Source organism: Styela clava, chromosome 4 (assembly GCF_964204865.1).
Source record: "Styela clava chromosome 4, kaStyClav1.hap1.2, whole genome shotgun sequence".
NCBI lineage: Eukaryota > Metazoa > Chordata > Ascidiacea > Stolidobranchia > Styelidae > Styela > Styela clava.
Window position 1 is genome coordinate 16,018,509 of NC_135253.1, and position 21,288 is coordinate 16,039,796.

The 21,288-nt window shown below is 35.4% G+C and overlaps 1 protein-coding gene across 1 annotated transcript; it reads right to left on the reverse strand.

Annotated features, from left to right (window-relative positions):
* Positions 1 to 373: 373 nt before the first annotated feature.
* On the reverse strand, positions 374 to 20,229 carry LOC120325754 (broad substrate specificity ATP-binding cassette transporter ABCG2-like). The gene is made up of 15 exons (XM_039391912.2): positions 19,706 to 20,229; positions 19,486 to 19,545; positions 18,564 to 18,681; positions 17,915 to 18,070; positions 11,749 to 11,906; positions 11,138 to 11,289; positions 8,998 to 9,159; positions 8,303 to 8,439; positions 7,269 to 7,376; positions 6,318 to 6,466; positions 5,084 to 5,173; positions 3,875 to 3,999; positions 3,041 to 3,285; positions 2,046 to 2,170; positions 374 to 1,308 (listed from the first exon to the last, which is right to left on the reverse strand). The coding sequence occupies exons 1-15, from the start codon at positions 20,113 to 20,115 to the stop codon at positions 1,158 to 1,160; spliced, it is 2,346 nt and encodes a 781-aa protein (XP_039247846.2). The 5' UTR covers positions 20,116 to 20,229; the 3' UTR covers positions 374 to 1,157.
* Positions 20,230 to 21,288: the final 1,059 nt, after the last annotated feature.

A 21,288-nucleotide genomic window follows, 5' to 3' on the forward strand; every position in this document is an offset into this window, starting at 1 on the left:
AATGATCAATCTTTATGTGATGAAGCAGTGGCCAGCACATTGTTAATCAGGGAGAGCAAAACAATATTTTTAAACTCTACCATATAAAACAACTTTTCAGCTACACCTTGTTACTGGCTTTGACTGTGTCCAAAAATTAACTTGGGTCTGCATTTTAGCAATCTTCAATACAGTCCAATACAACTTTAAGTACAAAATCACGCAAATCAGTGGCAAATGAATAATATAATAAACCAATTTATCAGCCATTTTCTACCCTCAAATGAAATTGAGGCAGGCCTTCGGGATCTCAGTAGTAATTCCGATCGTTCTTATATAAACAACTTGCACGACCTGCCCATGTTGCAATCCTAGACAAAGTAAGATTACAGACTACAGTGTGTAATAAATAACTTTATTATCCTATTTCAAATCAAAATTGCCATAGCTTAAACAGAATTATAAACGAATGAACAGATATAGATAGCATTACCCACTAACAGAGCTTAGTGGAAACATTTATAATATGGCCATAACCAACAAATTGCCAAACAGACTTATTACGGTGCTCCAGAAGTATGTAAAAGAAAAGTGAAATAGTATTTTATATTCAATGGCTTTTTATCGATATGTCAAACAAACAACCTCTAAAAATTCACGACTAAGAGAAAAACTGGTGAAATGCAAGCAAGGGATCGAAATTTAATTTTTCACCAAAGCACAGTTTCATGACACCAGTAACTAGAAGATAAACTGGAGTATGCAAATGAAAAACTCAACAAACATATTCTTCTTTCAATTCAACTCTCCAAAAGATTGTCACAGTAAACATAATGCTATTAATTACTTTTAATTAATAAAAAACGATCTCGATCATATTTATCAGGAATTGTCAAGAAATACTGTGTCGCATGGCAATATCATATTTTTACAACAAAAAAATTTAACTGACAAAAGTGTAATGTTTCATTGCAAATGTATAAATAGATTTCACTTAATATTTAAGCAAGCAACAATGTATAAACAGGAATGTATCAATAAATAAGAAAGATGTTTTATAATTTTTCTTATTATCTGCATTGTAAAATACTTGACCATAATACATTCGTTTTGAAAATCCTGGATACATACATACAATTTAAGCAAAAATCAGTTAACAAAAAAAAAAGAAATCATCATTATTTGAACTTTTCGATTCTTCTTAGTTGAATATATGACAAAAGAAGTAAACCGAGAGCCATTGCTGAAAGAGCGACAATGTTGAGCCATAAATCCCAATCAGTACCGTAAGGAATTCCCTGAGCCTTCATATACATTTCACCAGTGGTACTAAAAAGGAAATGATGACAAGAATAATTGTTAAATACCACATACAGAAATATTGAAACGAGAAGAGGGGAAATAGGAGCTTTCAAGCATAGTTTTGTCAGAACAAAACCTCTGTGCACTGAGTAGGTTCCAATCCAACAGGGGATAATTATGTGGGAGAGATTGCTGGACTCCGATCAGCCATCTTATTAACTTTTCTCTCCCTGTGATACTTCGGTAGTCGAATGAATCGCTACACGAACAATTGCGTAGTCAATCATAAAACTTTATTCACGCTGCGGTACTTAACAGCAATTCGGTGCTCAAATATCTGAGCGAGTCGCCAAGTGAGACTAAGTCACCCGAATCGGTTCGTTTTGACCATTCAACAAGTGAGTGACGCTCTAATATATGGCACCGAGGCTAAAACAAAGTAGTACGAGTATGCAATATGTCACAGTAGACAACCCAACAAGGTTCACAATTTGAAAATGTGTAAGAACAGATTAAAAAATTACCGATGTTTCTGGGGAAAATGTTTTGGTAGTTAAAACACCATCTTGAACGACTACCGCGGTATTAATGAAATTTCTTACGTGCCTAAATAGGAGTAGCAAGATTCAGTCACCTTAACTTTTGCTATCCGAAGAGTTATTTCTCAAGTTTATCTTAAATTGAGATTACCTATTGCTATTAAATTATTATTATTAAATTGTGGTAAATAGAACAAGTTATTAAACATATTACATACAACTTACCATCCAGGAATTGGCACTGGCGGAGTCGTGTTATAAAAGCATGGCGAAGGTGAATTAGGATCAAACCCTGGCGTTGAACTATTTGCAATGAAGACTAATCCAGACATTTCATTGATTGTGAGCGCCTGCAATAAACAAGTCATTATTCGATATCAATACACCAAGGCAACACCCAACATGAACGACCAAATGTTAGGCTCAGATTCCAATAATTCTATGAAGTTTAATAATGAGAGTAGCCTAGTTTGACTAGAGTTCATGCTGTACCTTAGACACTTAGACAGTAAGGGAAAAGTCTTTGTAATATAGGCTTTGAAAAAAATAGCATCGAGTATTAATTTTTACTTCGAATCTACTTTTATCTACTAAGTTTATATTAACGAAGTGTCACTTCGCTAAAGTCTTGTTGACAGTGATTGTTGTAGCTAAAAATGAAATCACCTATCCCCAACAACTACTTTTTTTCAAATTTCCTATTTGTACAATTGGGATCCAAACTTCACTTTCAATTTTGATGTTTATTTTGAGTATATGGGAACTTTTGTATTTGATACTGCTTAACTGCCTTAGTGCTCTATAAAGCATGGCTACTCGACTGGCGAACCGAGCCTAATTCTTTATTTTGGATCATTGGCCCCATTTTGGATATGTGAAGGTTTCCTTTTATTAAATGACTTTTATAGCTTTAAAGGTTATTTTATAATTTGCTCATATTTGCGCCTGACGATACGAAAAGAACTAATGCAGTGCCCATAATAATCAAAGTGAATAGTGCTATCTCAATCGGCAAATAATTGTTAACCTGTTGAGAAAGTGCGCGTTTAAGGATGTCGAAATATAATTTTGAAGTTTTGTATACGAATCTTTAACTAAAGTAAAGCACAAGTACCGATGCACGGTTTAGTGTGCACATATAATCTGCCCATTGCTCTGTTTGCTGCTAGAAAATGGCGGGCTGGCAATAATAAAGGTAGATTTAATGAAACTACACTTACATTTATACCATATCTGAAGATGCTGACCCATTTAATCCATTCCAACCAGTCAAGTAAGGTTGTTGTGTTTGCAAGAAATCCACCGAACATCATCATCAGCAAATATGGTACCGCAACAAGAATGTTTGCTAACGCAAAAATGCGAACGCTTGCACTAACTAAAAAAGCAAGTGACGAGGCAGCCATTGCAGTAATAACAAGTGCCAAAACGAAGAAGAAAAACTTGCCAGCATCAAGTTGAAAACCTGAACGAAAATTAAACTCAATCACCAAATTAGTCAGTTAACACCCGGGTGTACTGACAATGGGGCCAACAATACTCAAGTATCTTAAAATCTGAGATTTTTTTGACGTATGCAAATTCTGGTACAGATTATTTAAAAAAAATGAGGAGAGGTTGACGCTTTTGTTTCTTGTATAGTACTTTGCAGTGAATATGCACCATGAATCACTAAACGCTAAAATGCAAATTTACGTTATTTTCTATATATTTTGTTTGTCCAAAGTGTATTTTCAGTACAATGACTCAATTACTCACGTCATATTCGTGTTTTCAATTGATCACAACCGGGAATATTTATACCAAAGGTTAATTTCTAATGAAAATGAAGCTGAAATGAATAACGTTATGTCCGTAAAGGTATTTTAGCAAGAATATTAATTCACAACTAACTCACTTACAGGGAAAAAGGGTAGTTTAATGTAGCGGTGTGTGCAATTCGCAACAAAAAGTGAACAAAATCGACACGCTAGAATATAATTACATTCTTAGAAAAAACTCAATACCCGTACGGTATAAGAAAATGAATTGATGCACACAACTCTATTACATACCCATCATGAAATAAATAATGGAACTGAAAACAATGTTCGGAATAACACGGTTCGGAATCAAGTCTGCAAATACGAGTGCAAGGAAATAAACAGATACTCTGTAGTAACCACTTGCTGATTCATGCCTGTAATAAAATAATCTTGGATTAAAAATATAGAATCAACACAATAAATTTAATCAGGATCATTCATATATAATAACTCCAAATAGCAGCGAATTGAGGACCCACAAAGACACAACCGGATTACGTTACATTCATTATCATTTTAAAAGTGGATGCCAAACTTGGAAGAATAGAAGTGCGTGTCTATTCTTGGAGACAAATATGACAATGAATCGACTCAATTTTATGATGATCAACAGTATATTATTTTCTTGCCAACGTGGGTTGGGTGTGGGGCCAGAACATTGATGGGGTTTAAACTAGAGATGTATCGGGTATCGGTAGCGGCTACATTTAGGCCGATATTTCAGATATATTTAGCTTCTCAATATGATCCAGAATATTTTAAAAAATAGGTCAGAATAATAATCTTGAAATTATTTTTTGCTTGGATAGATCGTGAACTATGAGCCCCACACGTCCCCCTCTCCGCTAGTAGAAACAGGAATCGGATTCTGATCTGTTTTTAGCCGTTTATCAGCCAAACTGGCAACTGAGGGCAATGAGTTCAGCAACCCTCGCATACATGCACAGTTACCCCGATATGTTTCTCTCACGAAGCGCAATAATCACCAATGTGATGACAAGAATATTCTATTTCGAACAAATTCTTTCACAAAGAGCTTATAGGGATAATCTTGTTATTTTAGTAAGATTTATAAATTAATAATTTTAAAGGAAGTAAAACTAGTTCGTTAAGACTTGTCAGAATTTCACTGGACATAATTAAGTTAAATAGCCCCAAGCCATATCACAATGACGAATCAGTTTTAATATAATTTATCTATGTTCCATACTTAATTAGTACATTTTCATCTATTGGTAATTAGTAGGCTATATAAGCTACTGAATATTACTGATTTTATCCAGTCGGATCATTCTATTGTATTGTTAACGTGTGTCGGACAGACTGGGAGATCGGTGCAGGCGTTAGAGTGCTATTCGTTGTCTGACAACAGAGGAAACAAACCAACAAACTTAGCCTAAATCTATTCTTGGATATAAGCCAAGCACTGAGACAATAAAAAAGACAAAAAATACTTACAGAAAATGTGCTCTTTGTTTTATAAAAAGCTCTAATGCAGAAAGGTTTGACATAACTTGCATCATAATCAGAAAGAAGAAAGCTCCAGCCCTGCAAACAATTAGAAAATCAATTTTCAGTACGTCCTGGGAATTAAGTATAGGACTTGCCTATGCAGGCATCGCAAATTCGAAATCTTGGATTTAAATCCCATGCCCTCCAACTCACGCAGAGTGTACTGTATTTTACGGACCATTGTACGACACTTTATTTAAATCTATTTGTTCTCAACAATTGATTGTGCGTCTTATAACATAAGCCTGCGCTTATGATGCACTTAATGTATGAATCAGGTATTGCCTACATCCAAAACCAGTACCAGTATTGCGATAAAAACCGTTGTTTCTTATAGCCCGATGCACCTTATGTATGAAGAAAAACCCAATTTAGGCATTTTATTGACAGAGCAATTAACAGGAAAGTATAAGAAACTAAATGAGGCAAATAATTCAAGATTTATAGCAGTGATATCGATGTTAAATTTGTTTTCCGATTTTATGCATTTGTACCCCACAACTAATCGATCGACTAACGAAAAACTAATGATCCTCTGCTGCCCACTGACGGCTCGTTGGAAAGCTTATTCAAAGAGTTTGCAATTGGCGATTAAAAAAAAAGTTTTTTTAAAAGTGGTGGTCTGAGTCACAAACCGGATAGAAAAAAGGCATTTTTTTTTTCTTGGGAGTTGAAACTTCAAACCGTGATAAAAAATAGAAATATTCGCTAAATCCTTTACTGTTACCGCTTCGTGGTTGGCAAACAATAGCATAATATTGCTGTAGCAATTTCGTGATCTAACTCAAAATACTTTGGTAGATGGAAGGGATAATAGGTCTTCTATTACCACCCAAAAAACACCGAAATTTGCATAAATTTCAAAAACACTCCCTCGTTCCGCCGCAAATAAAATCCCCGCCCTAAACGAAAGCGAGATTTACCGTCGCTTATGTTAATCTCGAAGAAGACTTCTTATCAATAAACTAAAACCCGGAAAAACTAGACCAACAGTTTGCGACCGATTGCTAAATAAAACGTTGGAGTACAGCAACGTACCCGCCGCAATCTAGCGACTTTTGTCGTGGGTACGTATACGTGCCCACCGCACGGAAAGGGTTAAGTTCTGTTTATAATTTGTTTATTGGCATTTTAGTACTACGAAAGTATAGGAACTAATAAATATCAGAGAAGAAAATACCTGTTCTGTAGACCACCCGGTGTCAAGTCCAATTGATAATAAATGAGTCCCATCAGCACACCAAAGAAAACCATCAGTAGAACTTGGGCGATTGACGTCATGGGATTTCGTATAAGATTCCGCACTGTTCTTCCTGATACTATTGCCAACTATGGAAGGTAAATAATAATCAATGATTAGCCTGAAGATAGACGAGAATCCTACGTGTAAATGGATGTCCTAAATGAAGTTGGTCAAATTCAGTTCAATTCTTTTACACCATCGGTAGGCAACTACCTTTCTGAGTGGGCAAGTTACAAATAAATTCTGGGGCTCAAAAACTCAATATGAAAAACAGTTTAAATACAACAGCTAGGCTAGCGTTTATACAATAATAAGAAGTACAAAGTAACAATCGTGGTCATTATGACGTTATTTTCATCGATATTTTCAGCGTAAATTTATATCCATAGAAACTAAAGTCGTAATCTCAACAGACACAAGTGGGCCAGATGAAACACTTCAGTGGACTGGATCTGGCCGCGGGATGAATTTGCAGACCCCTGTATTATATTTAGGATAGGGTTTTCATATTCATCCCAAGTGAGTGACCGAGCAGTAATAATATCACGAACCATAAACGATATTTTTTAAAATATGATCCTATTTTCTCGGAATAGAATTATCATTGATCAACCGAAAAAAAATGTTAGCTTCACAAAATTTAGCAGCGTTGGGGAGGAGAATCGAATCTACTTGAATTCAAGTTGAATCATTTCACAAAAACTCAAAATCACTCAAAAGTCATCTAAATGGAACTCAATGATTGACTTGACTTCTATAAACTCTAACTTGGATGACTCTTGGTTTGAGGGCTTCTACCCAACACTGAAATATTAGTCACTGGTATGTCATATTTTTGACAATTATCATCATTCGATAAAAATAGAGTAAAATTTATTATTCACAGACCTGATGAAAGAATCCATTAGGATATTCTGTATTGAAATCGTCATCCAGCAAGTCGATGGACGGAACTTCAGAAACTATATGTCTTGATTGAAATTTTGACAATATGGACTGTATAATATGAAGTAGTTCATTATACAATTAAATAATAGACAAGGTGGTTCGTGTTCACTGTTCTCAAACCTAAGAATTTGTAAATTCATGCGCCCCAACTCAAAAATACCTAGCTAACAATAAGCTACAAATAACAGATAGTAAGGCGAAAGTATGTTTTATTAATAAAAAAAAACGTTGAAAATACGTGGATGGAACGAAAATAATGAAATAGATGAAAAGTTTTGACATGTAATTATCCAAAATAAGGCGGGCGAGATCAAATCTAAAAATATTTTTATTTTTGTATGGGCTCTTGTGGGACGCGACCCACTGTTTGAGAACCATTGGTTGAATAATATAAAACTGACATTATATAACATTATAATATGCCCAATATAGTGCAAGTTTATAATCAAGTTATGCCACTTTACTTTACAGCCAATCAAATGTAAGATTAATTAGCTCAATATTAGCTTATCAAGCCTGCATTACCATTCGATGCAGGTATGCATCTAACATAATAATATTAATTTGTGATAAAAGAACTGGACTCGTCATTGCTGCAGGGTATGTCTTATGCCAAAAAATGATCGTGATTCATCCAACAACTATTTGAAACATTATAGTGGATAGCAGAATTTATACTTGATAAGAACTTGAAATTGGATTAGAGATTTCACTTTCACTCACTTTGCATTTTACTTTCAAGAATAATATCGTATGCTATGTTTCTATAGAAATAAACCCATATTACAGGGTGTCCCGAAATAAATGAAACCCACAAAATTGGTAATTAAATTAAATGGGTTTGATTCACATGAGACATGATTCCATTTTATTGCTTTCACGCTATACGGAAGTGACTGAATAAGCATCTCATCCCATTTATATTTCATCATGTTACAATTATTTGGGTATGAAAGTAATAAAACTAACAGTACCTCAAGTATCTTTTCTTCATTCTCAGAGACTGATGAATTTTTGAAAGATTGTAGTAATTTTTCTGATTCTTCTTCATTACTTTGATCTCCATTCTCTATAGATAACACTTCATCCAAATGATTTGCATCGCCGTTACCTAGAAAAATATGCAAAGTGAAAACTGAGACGCCAAATTCTTCAACTTAAAAGTGAATAAATTATTCATGCTGGTTATGTAACACTCAGACATATTGTATTCTTGAAATACCAGGTAGAGTACAGAAATAAATTATCAGTTGTTTTTTCAGATGCATGGATTGAAACAGTGGTTCTTAAAACTTCTATGATCCGTAACCCTACCAAATACTTGTGGTTTCCTGCTCTTCTATAAAAATACCTAATTTAGCATTTTAACACATTACCCGAGTTATTTATGTGCCACAAAAAGTATCAAATGGAAGCTAAAGAATACATACATGTATTTCAGTCAAAGAAATAAACAAATGGTAGTCAATTAACTTTAAATGAATGTAGTTATGACGAATCGGCATAGTTGATATCTTTGATTGTGGGCCCCAGAAAATTGTTCCATGACCCATTACGTGTGACAGGGGCCCAGTTTGCGAAACCCCGGCCTAGAGTAAACACGATCCAATCTGGCAATATCCTATATTGAGTTTAGTACAGGCATAAAACAAAAATATGTTACACATACCAGCAGATATTGTCACAACCGCATCAAGATCTTCATTCGATCCTGGATCTAGGTTGTGATCCTGAGATAGCATTCTGCCAAGAAGTTGAGCGGTTGCAACATCACCTCCAACAATGTCAAGGAAGAAATCAGCAGGATTATGAAACTGAGGACAAGTATATCCTATAATGATAGAAAAATCAAAGATTTATCCTGAAAATTTAAGATAAATACAAATAACATGATCAATTTTTACAAATATTTAACTGAAATTCATTAGTTTATAGTTCGACTTCAGAAAAAACATGATTAGACTAGACAGTTTAATCAAATGGCGAACCACAGCCTCTCCTGTGGGATTACTTAGCCCGTTATTCATTTTGAATGCATGAACTTGGTGTTGGAAGCTGTAACCAACCAGCCGTTATATGTGAGCCACCACAACTGTGGCGAGGAGTAAATAACTGATCTATAGAGCAGTAGACTATGATTTAACAAAAACTTCTATATATACCATTTTATGGAAAGAGATTATGTTTTGTCTTGTTTATCACTTAATAGTAATAATATCTTGTTCCGGCATCCATGTGGCAATGACCATACATGGATTCGAAGTAGAGGATAATAACGAAACAGGCTTTGAAGTGCAATACAATACTTTATTTATGACTTGAAAGTCTCAAAGTAACTGGTAGCTGAAACTTTACAGACTATTGTGAATTTTTACAGACATACTGTGATTATTTTCATTTCTATTTATTTATTCGTGTTTGTGATTGTGATAATAACATTACGGTCTGGAGTGAATTACAGTGAAATTCACAAAATTTAAAAATTAATACTAGCAATATTTTAGATAATTTTTTTTCTCATCATGTATTTTGTCATTATTATTTTCATGACTTTGTATACTTTTAAATCTATTCATACATCGCTTCTTGTGCGATTAAAATAAATATCTGAATTGATAGGTTAATATTGTTAGAATAGATGATCGAATTCAAGGGCTGTTTAACGAGAGCCGGTTTAAAACCATGAATTGGTACCAAACCATACTTCAGTGGAATGAATGCAAATCCGTGAAGATTTTGATTATAATATATGAACTTGGAAAATGTCACAGTTCTGCAATTTGAAGGTTTCAAAACATATGCGGCCACACGCATGGCACATCGGCGACGTTTTTAAGAGACTCAAGGATGTACCCTATTTTTACATTACCCAAAGTATTATTACATTACATTTGTTTTCAAGAAGAATTCCTTGAAATGAATAACTCCTAGTAACCTGATACCAGATCGAAATGTTATCACTAGAGTGAATAGTTCAAACCAAGCCCAGACTATAAAAAGTATAAAAATTTTCATAGCGACCCAAAGAGTTTGTGGTACCGTATACAGCTATCAGAAAATCCGAACCCAGAATATAAAAAGTATAAAAGTTTATAGTGAGACAAAAGATTTGTGGTACTGTATATCGCTATCAGAAAATCCAAGCCCAGACTAAAAAAAGTATAAAAATTTTCATAGCGAGACAAAAGGTTTGTGGTATCGTATACAGCTATCAGAAAATCCAATATTTTAGTTTTGAGAAGGTAAACTTTATATTTTTTGTTAATTATTAAACCATATTATAATATGCTCATATTTATTTAATTGTTGACATGTACAGACCTGATAAATAATAAAAGATACCTATTATATCATCACAAACAATATCAAATCGAGTATGGACCAAACTAAAAATAAATGAAATTTTATACAACACCTAAACTAGGAGATGTTTTTGTACATGTACGATTTATACAGGGGTCCCCAATATGGGCCCTTGGCCTCTTCATGACACTACGGATTGGTTTCATGGAGGCCATGAGCAAATGCCTTTACCCCATACCATTCGCCATATTAACGAGGGCCTTATTATGTCACTGTGACATAATTTTTGAATGCATAGTTAGATGGGGTTAGGAATGACGTAAGTAAAAATGGTTGAACCGCACCAAGTAGAAATACTTGTGGTACTAAACTATACCAGACCTTGTATTAATATTCCTTCGCTTCGTTTGTTGGCTTTTTTATCAAATGTAAGGGAAACCAATAATTTTTTATTGAAGAGTTTGAAAGGGGGTCCGAAATCCTAAAAGTTTGAGAAGCACACTCACCGATTGATGAGAAGTAGTCGACTGCTTCAGATGCTGCTCCTCTGTATATTATATTGCCTTGTTGAAGTAATATGAGATGATCGAATAGAGAAAATATTGAATATCTCGGCTGATGAATTGATAAGATAATATTACGACCATCCTTCGCAAGACTGTGAATGAAAATGATTTAATTCATCAAATTTTTGTAAACCAATTTTGGTATTAAAATTCAATGTCAAGTAATACAAGAGAACAATGCTAAAAAAGATTTTTGGACACAGAGGTCACACATCAGTATGGTAAGGCTTGGAGCCAGAGCATCGACTTGGCGGTCAAGCAATATCGAGGTATCAAAGCAATACAGAATAAAAATTGTTCCCATTTAGCTAAAATAAATCAGCAATTTTATTTCATGAAATAAAAAAATGAAAACGAGAGAGACAATTTTTTCTCAACAACAACAATATGATGATAACAGAAATGAAAATAATTGATATAAACTTTATAAATTTCCTGTTATAAGTCATATCCCTCTTTGTTCCTGTATGCACTAAATCACCAATTGTTTCCTTTACCAGTTCAAAATTATGTATTGTAACATATTTTACTTGAACAAAACAAAATCTTACTTGTACAACAATAAAATAATTGCATTTGCTGTATTTGCATCAAGACCAGTTGTTGGTTCGTCAAGAAAAATAATCGGTGGATCGAGAATAAGTTCCATTCCTATGTTCACCCGCTTTCGTTCACCTCCCGATACTCCACGAATAAATTCGTTTCCAACCTGAAATGAAAATGATTAAAAACTGTACACAATGTGATCAGACTTTATGAATTTATATGATTATTTATCAACCTAATAGATAACAAATGTTTTAAATTCTCTGGTGCCAATAATGAAGTAACACAATTTCATGTCAAAATTATCCAAAAATAATAGTTCCTTTCTGCTTATGAACGATACGCTGGAATGTGGTTATAGAGTTTGAGGAAGACGTTGGCCCGACTGCAGGACCCTGACTTTTGGTGAAATTTGATTCTGAGTTGAAACAAAATTTTGCCTCCAACTTCAGATTAATAAAAATTTCGACTTCGACTTCAGCTCCGAAATTTGATGGAAATCAAATTTGCATTATGCAAACTTTGGCATATCTCCTAATACAGTGTTTCCCAACCTATAGGTCGCGACTCAATATTTGGTCGCCTTGAAATTTTCTTAGGCCTTTCAACAAAAACCTAAAAGTTAACGCATTGAAGTGTTGCTCAATAGTAAGTATGTATGTAGGAAGTAGCACAGTGTAAAAACTCGGCATCTGCTGTTAGTAGTCAGTCAGTTAATTTTGCGACCATTCAAGGCAACCAGTTATTTGTTTCAGATGCATGGACTTGATAGTATTAATCGTGGTAATATTAGGGAGTGATGAATATATGACATATATGGCAACAAAAAAGACTTGGTCGATCGACAATGTCTAATGCAAACATCATACCATGACGTTAATTGTAAATTTTGAATGTTAAATTTAGAGTTCTAAAGGGCATACCACTACTTGACACAGGCGCAATTTTCATTGTCGCCGAATTCTCAAGTGGCAGAATGGAACGATCAGACCGTTTATCGGGAATCAAACTGAATTTCAGTTTGAGACCTGAACTAGAAATAGCCACGGCTGAACCGCTCCAGTATTCTGACGCGTATTATGTAAATAATGCGAGTTCGTCAAAGCCAGACGGACACATCAAAGTTATATCGCAAATATGGTCCAAACCTAGCCGTATCGGCAGTCGGTACTTTAATCTAGATTCTAATACATGTATGTGTTAAAATACTTTCGCAGTTGCAATTGATTTCAGAAACTCGCTGACAACCCAGTGTAAACTTACATAATAATAAGCAGACTGATTCGTGACATGAATTACGTAACCATTTGCCATATTATGTAACAGCCGCCATTTGTAGCATAACAACTATTACATTACAGTGGCGTATCTCTTAAAATTGCGCCTATGGCAAAGTCTAAAATTGCGCCATGGCACGAGCCATGGCTGCCACACCATAGATACCCCAATGTTACATTATGAAACATGATATTACATTTCGTGGAATTGGGTGTACGTAGGGTTGCCAACCGTCCTTTATTTCATGGGACAATCCTTTAATTAAGCTTTTCGGTCCTTGTCCTTTTTAGCATTTAGAAACGATGCTAATTGTCCTTTATTCTTTCCAACGTCGTTTTGCCCGATAGTTATAGTACTATGTTTGATATTGTTCCGTTCTTGAAAAATTGCTTCTGTTTATGTATTTACAAGCTTTTAAATATTCTTTTCAATTTCGCTTTGGCCCGGCCCAAATAGCCAAAGAAATAACAATTTTATTAACATTAAACATTAAATTAACATTAAATGAAAAACACATGGAGATGATTTAATATAACTTTTTAGCTTATATATAATTTTTATTTCATTGTTTTATATTGTTCTTTCCTGCTGCAGGAAACAAAATAAATGATGACGGTAATCTATGTCCTTTATTGAAACTTTTCATAGTTGGCAACCCTAGGTGTGCGCCAAAACTCTAACTCATGATCGCGACCAGTGCTTGGATTCAGAGAGTTCGAGCGAACCCGTTCTTGCAATGTATTGGAAGGCCAACCCTTTCTTGCATTTTGTTTCAGACGTTGAACGACCGCACAAATGGGTGGTATGTACCGTAGTTCAGTGGTTCCAAAACTTATTTTTTTGCGCCCCCAATTTTCTTAAAATCAAAGCCTACAGATACTCGCGACCCCCACAACTAGAAACGTTCTTCTAAAATCTTCTAAAATTACTATTTAAGTTTAATTACAATGTACCTGTATATCGACTGCAAGTTGACGGTGAACATTGGCCCAAAAATATTTGAACGAGTCCGGCCCTGCGCCAGTAAAACGGGGAAACCTAAGATTTGATAACACATGGCATCGTATCAAAACTATCGTGCAAAAATCTCTTAGATCAGAATTATAACGGTTCTTTGACGAAACATAGACGGACTTGATAAAAAGCGTACGATACTTCGGAAATAGTAAGATTGCCTCTAAATATACATAAATTCAAAATCTTAATTAGTATATCCTAACCCTTATTATTTGCAGTTCAATATTAACATATTACAGATTGCTTCATTATTAATATTGATTATTGAAACATAGCATGAAAGTAAAAAAGGAAAATATCTTTTAAGTGCTTTTTATTATGCTAGAACTTGTTGTGGTTTTGTGTTTGACTGCTCGGAACGCTTCGAAATTATATATGAAATGTACAAATACGTAATATTGCAATACGAAAATGTCCACTTTTATTAATGACGAGGCGATGTGGACAAAACACGTAGCCTGCTCATAGAATATAGACACGTGCGCGAATTAACAAAGCGCTTTCGCAACTGACTTAGTCTGCCAAGACACCGCCTGGCAATCAATACTATATTTGTCAAACACCAGATTAAGAGCCAATCGCCAAATAAAGCAACTTTACCCAGCTGGTCGGTACTCATTTGGTTGTAACATGATCAAAAAAAGGGGAAATAAATAAATAAAAGCCCGTATCACTGTCAATCAATCACATTTACTGATACCGGTACCTCCCGACCAGCTGGGAAGGTACCGCATGAATGTTTTACCGAGCAATTTTGGCGACGTTTGGACGATAAATGGTCGAGTTATTGCTGAAAATCGTAAGTTAAGCGCGAGTTTGAAAGAAATTAGGCGACCCCGGAAAATCTTTAGGCGACTGCATTGGGGTTTGGGAACCACTGCGGCGTAGTTGAAGACCAGCGTTCTGTTTGGCGTTCCGAAAATTAAGTACTAGACTTATGTGTAGCGTTTCTTGTTGAAATGTAGCTAACGTAGTGATATGAATGCATCTTTTTAAATGAGAAAACCAGTTCAATACAAAAGACACCCGTTCCCAATATTTTGAATCCCACCACTGGCCGCGGCGGATTTCCATATTTATCGCGGGGGAGAAGAAATTCGATAAGACGGCTAAGTTATATGGCGAACCACAGCGTCTCGTTCTGTTACCATTTCATGTCGGGTATGGTAATAGTTTGCCAGTTATTTCTCATAGCTAGACTTGATTGCGGAGGCAAGTCGCAACCGACCAGTGTGACGATGAAGAGTCCAGCACATATTTATCTCTCCGGAAATTGGGAACCATGAATCCGAGCAGGACAATCAGACGTGCGCGCGATGACTAGCGTATATCTAACACAGGATGCTTCTACAATAATGAATTGTAGTGAACGACATATATAAAAATCCAATGTGCTGCCAATGCAGGGCCCATTTTCCATAACCCCAAAACAAATATGTTCACTCACCTACAATAAGTTAGAAAATATTCAATTCACACACTCGCATTTTCTTTCACATATACTAACCAGAAAATAAAATTATATTACTTCACCGGTAAGCATCCTTGTACTTGGGCGCAACGTTTCCGAATTAGATAAAAATTATTTGTATAACAAGACAAGCTGATTTTTTTTGTTGTTGAATGTGACAGGGAGATAAAAATCGAATACCCTCGGAAAAAACACGACTGATATAATATTATGAGGTGAAGTACACAGCCAGGCATCGGTTTGGCAAGATTTCGATAAAGATAAAACAATTTTATTTCTTTTGTACTGGTTTTCAAACGAGTCATATTTATGCCGAAGGTACTGATAGAATCAGGAAAAAAGTCTATAGCATAAGTTTATACCACAAAACCGTGAATAAATTATCATAACGAGGAAATTTTCTGTTTTCATTTATCGCATCCTGTCGATCGAAAAGAATTAAAACGCGATGCCCCAAGAACTACGAGAACAATTAAAAAACAAGTAAATTTAACGTTGTTTACAACGTAACACGTTATTTCGCGCGTCGAATAGCATAACAACAATAAGGGATCAGAACATATACGAATATGGACGTATATTTTATTTTTTTCAGTTAACATTGTAGAATTTTCAAAAATTGTGATGTCAAATATGGAAATATCAAAGAAGTATCACTCATTTAAACTGCATTTCAAGGCTACACGACCGCCAGTTAGGTGGTTAGCTTTGAAAAATGACGTAACATTTCGAGATATGTCGCAGATTCAAGACGTGTATATACCAGGTTCAAATTCTGGAAGGTCAAAAGGAGGTTGTGCTGCATATGAGGATATGTAAAAAAAATAATGTCAAAACCAGAGTTGTCAATATCCGAATAATATGGTATTCTGAAATTCTAAATTATAATTCATTTGAATCGGGAAAATTTAAGTAAATTCAATTGAGTAGAACAGCAACATTTTTGGTGAATATCGGGTCCCACGGAAGTCCGGTGAAATTAGAAAATATATAAAAGTAAAAGCCTTCTAGCGGTTACGTTGACCATCCCGCAATCATTGCAAGCCCGTGTAGAAGATCCGATTAGGTCACCGACAAGTTCAGTTTATTTTAGTACAGTATGTAAAATGTTACGTCGATTAAGTCAGTACACGAAAATCCATTGCGTGATGATTCAAAGGTCCGATGCACTTGCATTGATAAGCCAGTGATTGATTAACACAAATAAGCGATATTTACCTAAATTGTAGTGTATTTATTTGCCTCGAAATAATTTTGCCACGAAATATATGACATATATCAAGATCGACAACAAACTTTAATCAAATATACTCCCACCCAACATTATTTGTGATCATCATAAATTTTTCAAATGGCAGTACGTATATATACTATATAATGGGTTCGCAGACTGAGCTACGGTAAGTTGAGTTTTGTCTTTTAAAAACAATCGTTCATACAAACAGTGTCACAATTCGTTGAATTTATGTAATATTTCTCGGCAGAGTTACCAATCCAACGTTACATTACCTGCGGCATTGCCACAAACTCAAATCTTATGTAAATGCCAAATTTGAAAAGCTTGTCTATATTGTAAATGATGATAAGAACCATCAAATCTTTCATCTCAGAAGAATATCTTTCAACTCAAATCGAAAATATTGGGTGCAAACGCCCTCAGGTGAAATTTATACATAGGTTGAGGTCTACAGTCGGGCGGTAATGTTAGATTTCTGTCCCGATAAAACACTGCAGAAGCCATTACCGGTACATATTTATCGTATTTTCGAAAGCAAATTGACGTAGTTCACCCAGATATCTTACCAATAATGTAAATAAATTTCCTATATCGCTTAAAACTACACGTACATCTATGAAAATCTAGACAGTGTGGTAGTCAGCGGCGTGGCCACCTCAAATAATATTCGAATGCGACTTATAGAATAGATGACGCAAAACGCCCCAATAACCATGAGTATTACTGCAAAAAAATGCCAATCATCCAATGAGTGAATGTTACAAGACTCCAGGTAATACCGGGCAAAATAAACGCAAACAGCAAATGTAAACGACGCCCACAACCTAGTTCGATGTTTGTCAACAACTTAGAGGGCAACTTATAAGGCAACTTAATTAAGCATCTTAATTGATGAATGAAGACGCGATGTCTTGTTTGTGGGTGAAAAAGTTTCATGGGTGTAATCTATATGCGTGTGCTAAAATCAATGGGTGGAAATATATTGGTGCAAAAGTATACAGGTGCAAATGCGTCAACAAAAATATATTTTCTTAGAATTTTTACGGAATAGTGAAATATTTCGTTTGGGCCATCCCTGGGTGTTATATTGGCGAATATTATTTCGGAAATCTACTCAGTATAGTAGACACGGTGTGTTGCAACTTACGTTAACTTAATATCAATTTACCTTGGTATCGGCACAATTTTGAAGTCCTAGTTGTTTGATGACATGCGATACTTTATCAGCTCGTTGTTTAGCGTTAAATTTATCTCCGGACAATCGAAGGTTGGCTGAAAACGCCAAATTTTCACGAACACTGAGGGTTCCCATGACGACGTCATCCTGGCAATCGAAAAGATAGTGGTTTTTAACGGAAATTCACTTGTATATAACTAAGTTCTAGTCACCCAGATAAACGGTATGTTTTTGTGTGTTTAATCAAAAGCGTAAGAAATGTGTAAAAACATTGAATTACTTTCTACTACAAAAGCGCAAGTACAAATTATATAATTTCGTTCAGAATTGGATATTGATCCACTTGCGTATTGCAATACACGATATAAATGATACGAAAGTTCACAAACTTGTCTTACTTCCTGTCTGTGCATGACGTACATCTATAGATATATATACCGTATATACAAAGGTCAGATGATCATTTTGCAGTTCACTAATAATATTGGCAATATTAAAAAGCCTAATATAAGCATATCCTGTTTGTCCCTTGGGCGTCAAATAATTATCAATTGCCCATCGTGAAACACAATTGAGTGATAATACAAACAGTCACAGTTGATATAACCGAAGCGACAAAGTGCATTATTTGTCAGCTTACCTGTACGACATAGCCGCTCATAAGACGGAAATTAACAGGCGGCAAATCTCCGTCTAACAATACGATGCCTTCCTTCAAACCGCGTGGGTCTTTTCTTTTCGCGAGTATATCCAAAAGCCTATGATAGAAAGTTACGTAACAGATAAAAATTTTGTTGTGTAACTTCTAATAGTTGACGCAGCTTGACAACGTGATCTATGAACTGGAACAGGTCAATCTTTAACAATAGATCAACAGATTTTTTTAATTCAACCTTCAGTTAAACGTAATTCATTCGTGACCAGCGATAGGAAACGTCCACATAAATCGGACGATGGTCTGTACCCTGTCGCTACATTATTAAGAGTCTGTGGCTATCCATTAAAAAAATAATCTAATAAGAAGTAAAAAATGCCCTAGTAGACGCTAAAGTGAACCTTTTGCGAGAGTGCGGTTGTATGGTATGATATGAGGAACAGACGTGAAAAATGAATTATTCATCGGTATGATCAGTATTTACTTGAGTCTCTTAGGTCTAAACTTGGCCTGGGGGCGCAACTGGTCCAGTTATTATACTGTATTGAATTGATACCAAAATTTATGGCAATACTTTAAAACTGCAATCGGACCAGTAAAATGGGTAAAAAATTAACGTGCTACACTTTTATAAAACTTGACACAGTCACTCACTACCAAGAGATGTGACTGACAGAAACCATTACAACATAACGGAATTATGCCAAAGCTCATCATTTGGTCCAGAAATATGTACTGCCCAGCTATGGCTATGCATAGATAGCCCCTAATGCCCCTGAAACATGAACGCGCCTTCATTTATCTTTCACTATTAAATCAGGATTGAATGCACTGACATTCAATGCGTAGGTGAGAGTTCATACACACTTTTATTGCCATCTGTAAATATTTATATTTGGTTACTCACGAGGTTTTACCGCTTCCTGTAGGCCCCATAATAGCGTTCAATCCGGGCTTCAACAGGCCACTGAAACAATAAAAATATTTTTACTACATATAAGGTTTAGGTATTAGGACTAGGTTATATTTGCATATACACAATATGCCAATGTGGAAATTTTCACAGCGGAACAGCAATATTCGCGAGCAACATCAAGCGAGGCAAATGCAATGCGGTTTCAACCTACCTTACGCCCTTTAAAATTTCCTTGTCGCCCATCTTTCCACAAAGAGGTACATCGTCCAACTTTTCTTGTACTTCGTATCTAATTCCATGAAAACTGATTATGGATTGCCGTGCGCCTTTTGTCAAACTGTTTGGCTCAGTCACCTCATCGATGCAAGTGGTTTTATTGTTTACCATGGCGCGTGAGCTGCTTATTGAAGTATTATCAGAGTAACAGTCGTCTTCCGCTTCGTACGAACTCTGATTGCGATTACCGTCCCAAGCCGACCCACTGCTCGATTGCCAATCACTGTTCCGGATGTTTCCTATTTCCCCAGTCTGCCAATCTTGTTGCAGCGCAGGGTTGTCGACTCCGATTACCCGAGCATGAATGCCTTGCGTGATAACAGGACCGTCTGAAGCGGGATTCATTTTTTCGTTTGTTTTGGCGACGAGAGTACTGCTCTAGGTTACCAGCTAGCGACTACCAGCTATTGATATTAAACTATACCTGTAAAAGTGGTATTTCCGTATTCTGTAACTAAATGTTCGCAAGAACAGCGTTTAACGTGTGTCGTTGTGCAATGATAAATACTAATTAGTAGGGCTACGAATGGTTAGTCGGCTAATAGATTGACAATGTTAGATGGTTAACAGTTGTAATGGAGTTTGACTGTTAACCCAAATTCAATATTTAGTAAAATACAGTCCCCAGATTAATTCGCAATAAGGCTGATTTCCGTGATTTTTGATGCAAATATATACGACCTGCTTGTTAACCAAGATACAGTTGGTGGTGAAATGCGGCAACGAATAGTCAAAATTCAATTCTCGATGTCCGCGATTTAAGAATAATGCACAATTTAGGAAGGGGTATTTCGTGTCAATTTAGTCAGAAAAGTATAAGCATTTCAAATATTTTCGGTGCCGAAAGTACAATTAAAAATTACCTCAAAATAGTTACACTTATTTACAAATAAGAATGACCAGAATACTCTAAAATGTCGAAAGCATTCTGCACGCCTTGAGAGTGGCCGCGCAGAGAAACAAAGCAAAAGATGATAGTGACGTAATAAGCTCAGTCTCACTTTATGACATCATACGTGAACATATATTTGATTAAGAATCTCTCATAAGCATCTCATTAATTAACAAAGCAACGTGCTTTCTTTGACTAGTTGACTAAATCTCAAGTCAATTCATTTACGTTTTCAAGAAATATATATATATCGTTTTGCTACATCATGCTTGAAAACCATATTAACCACGAGTCTCATTTTTTTTCGACCAATGCATCAACTCTCAGATAAGATCTTAAGTTTATTAAGCGTTCTTAGATTGTATATTTTCCCCGACTCTACGGCCCTGGGAAGAAGTTCAGGGGAAAGGTACTAATTAAATGTTACGAGATAAATAGTATTTTCATAGTTGCCGTAATAGGTAATAAACAACTATGTGAAAAATAACGTTTTGTTAATTCTTGCGAGTCTACCGAGATTCATTTTGCTTCGGAAATGTTTTTTTTCTAAAATTGGCGTCATAAAATCGTCTGAAAGACTTGGAAAATGGTGATTGAATTGTATTGAATCCAAGCAAATTTGGATG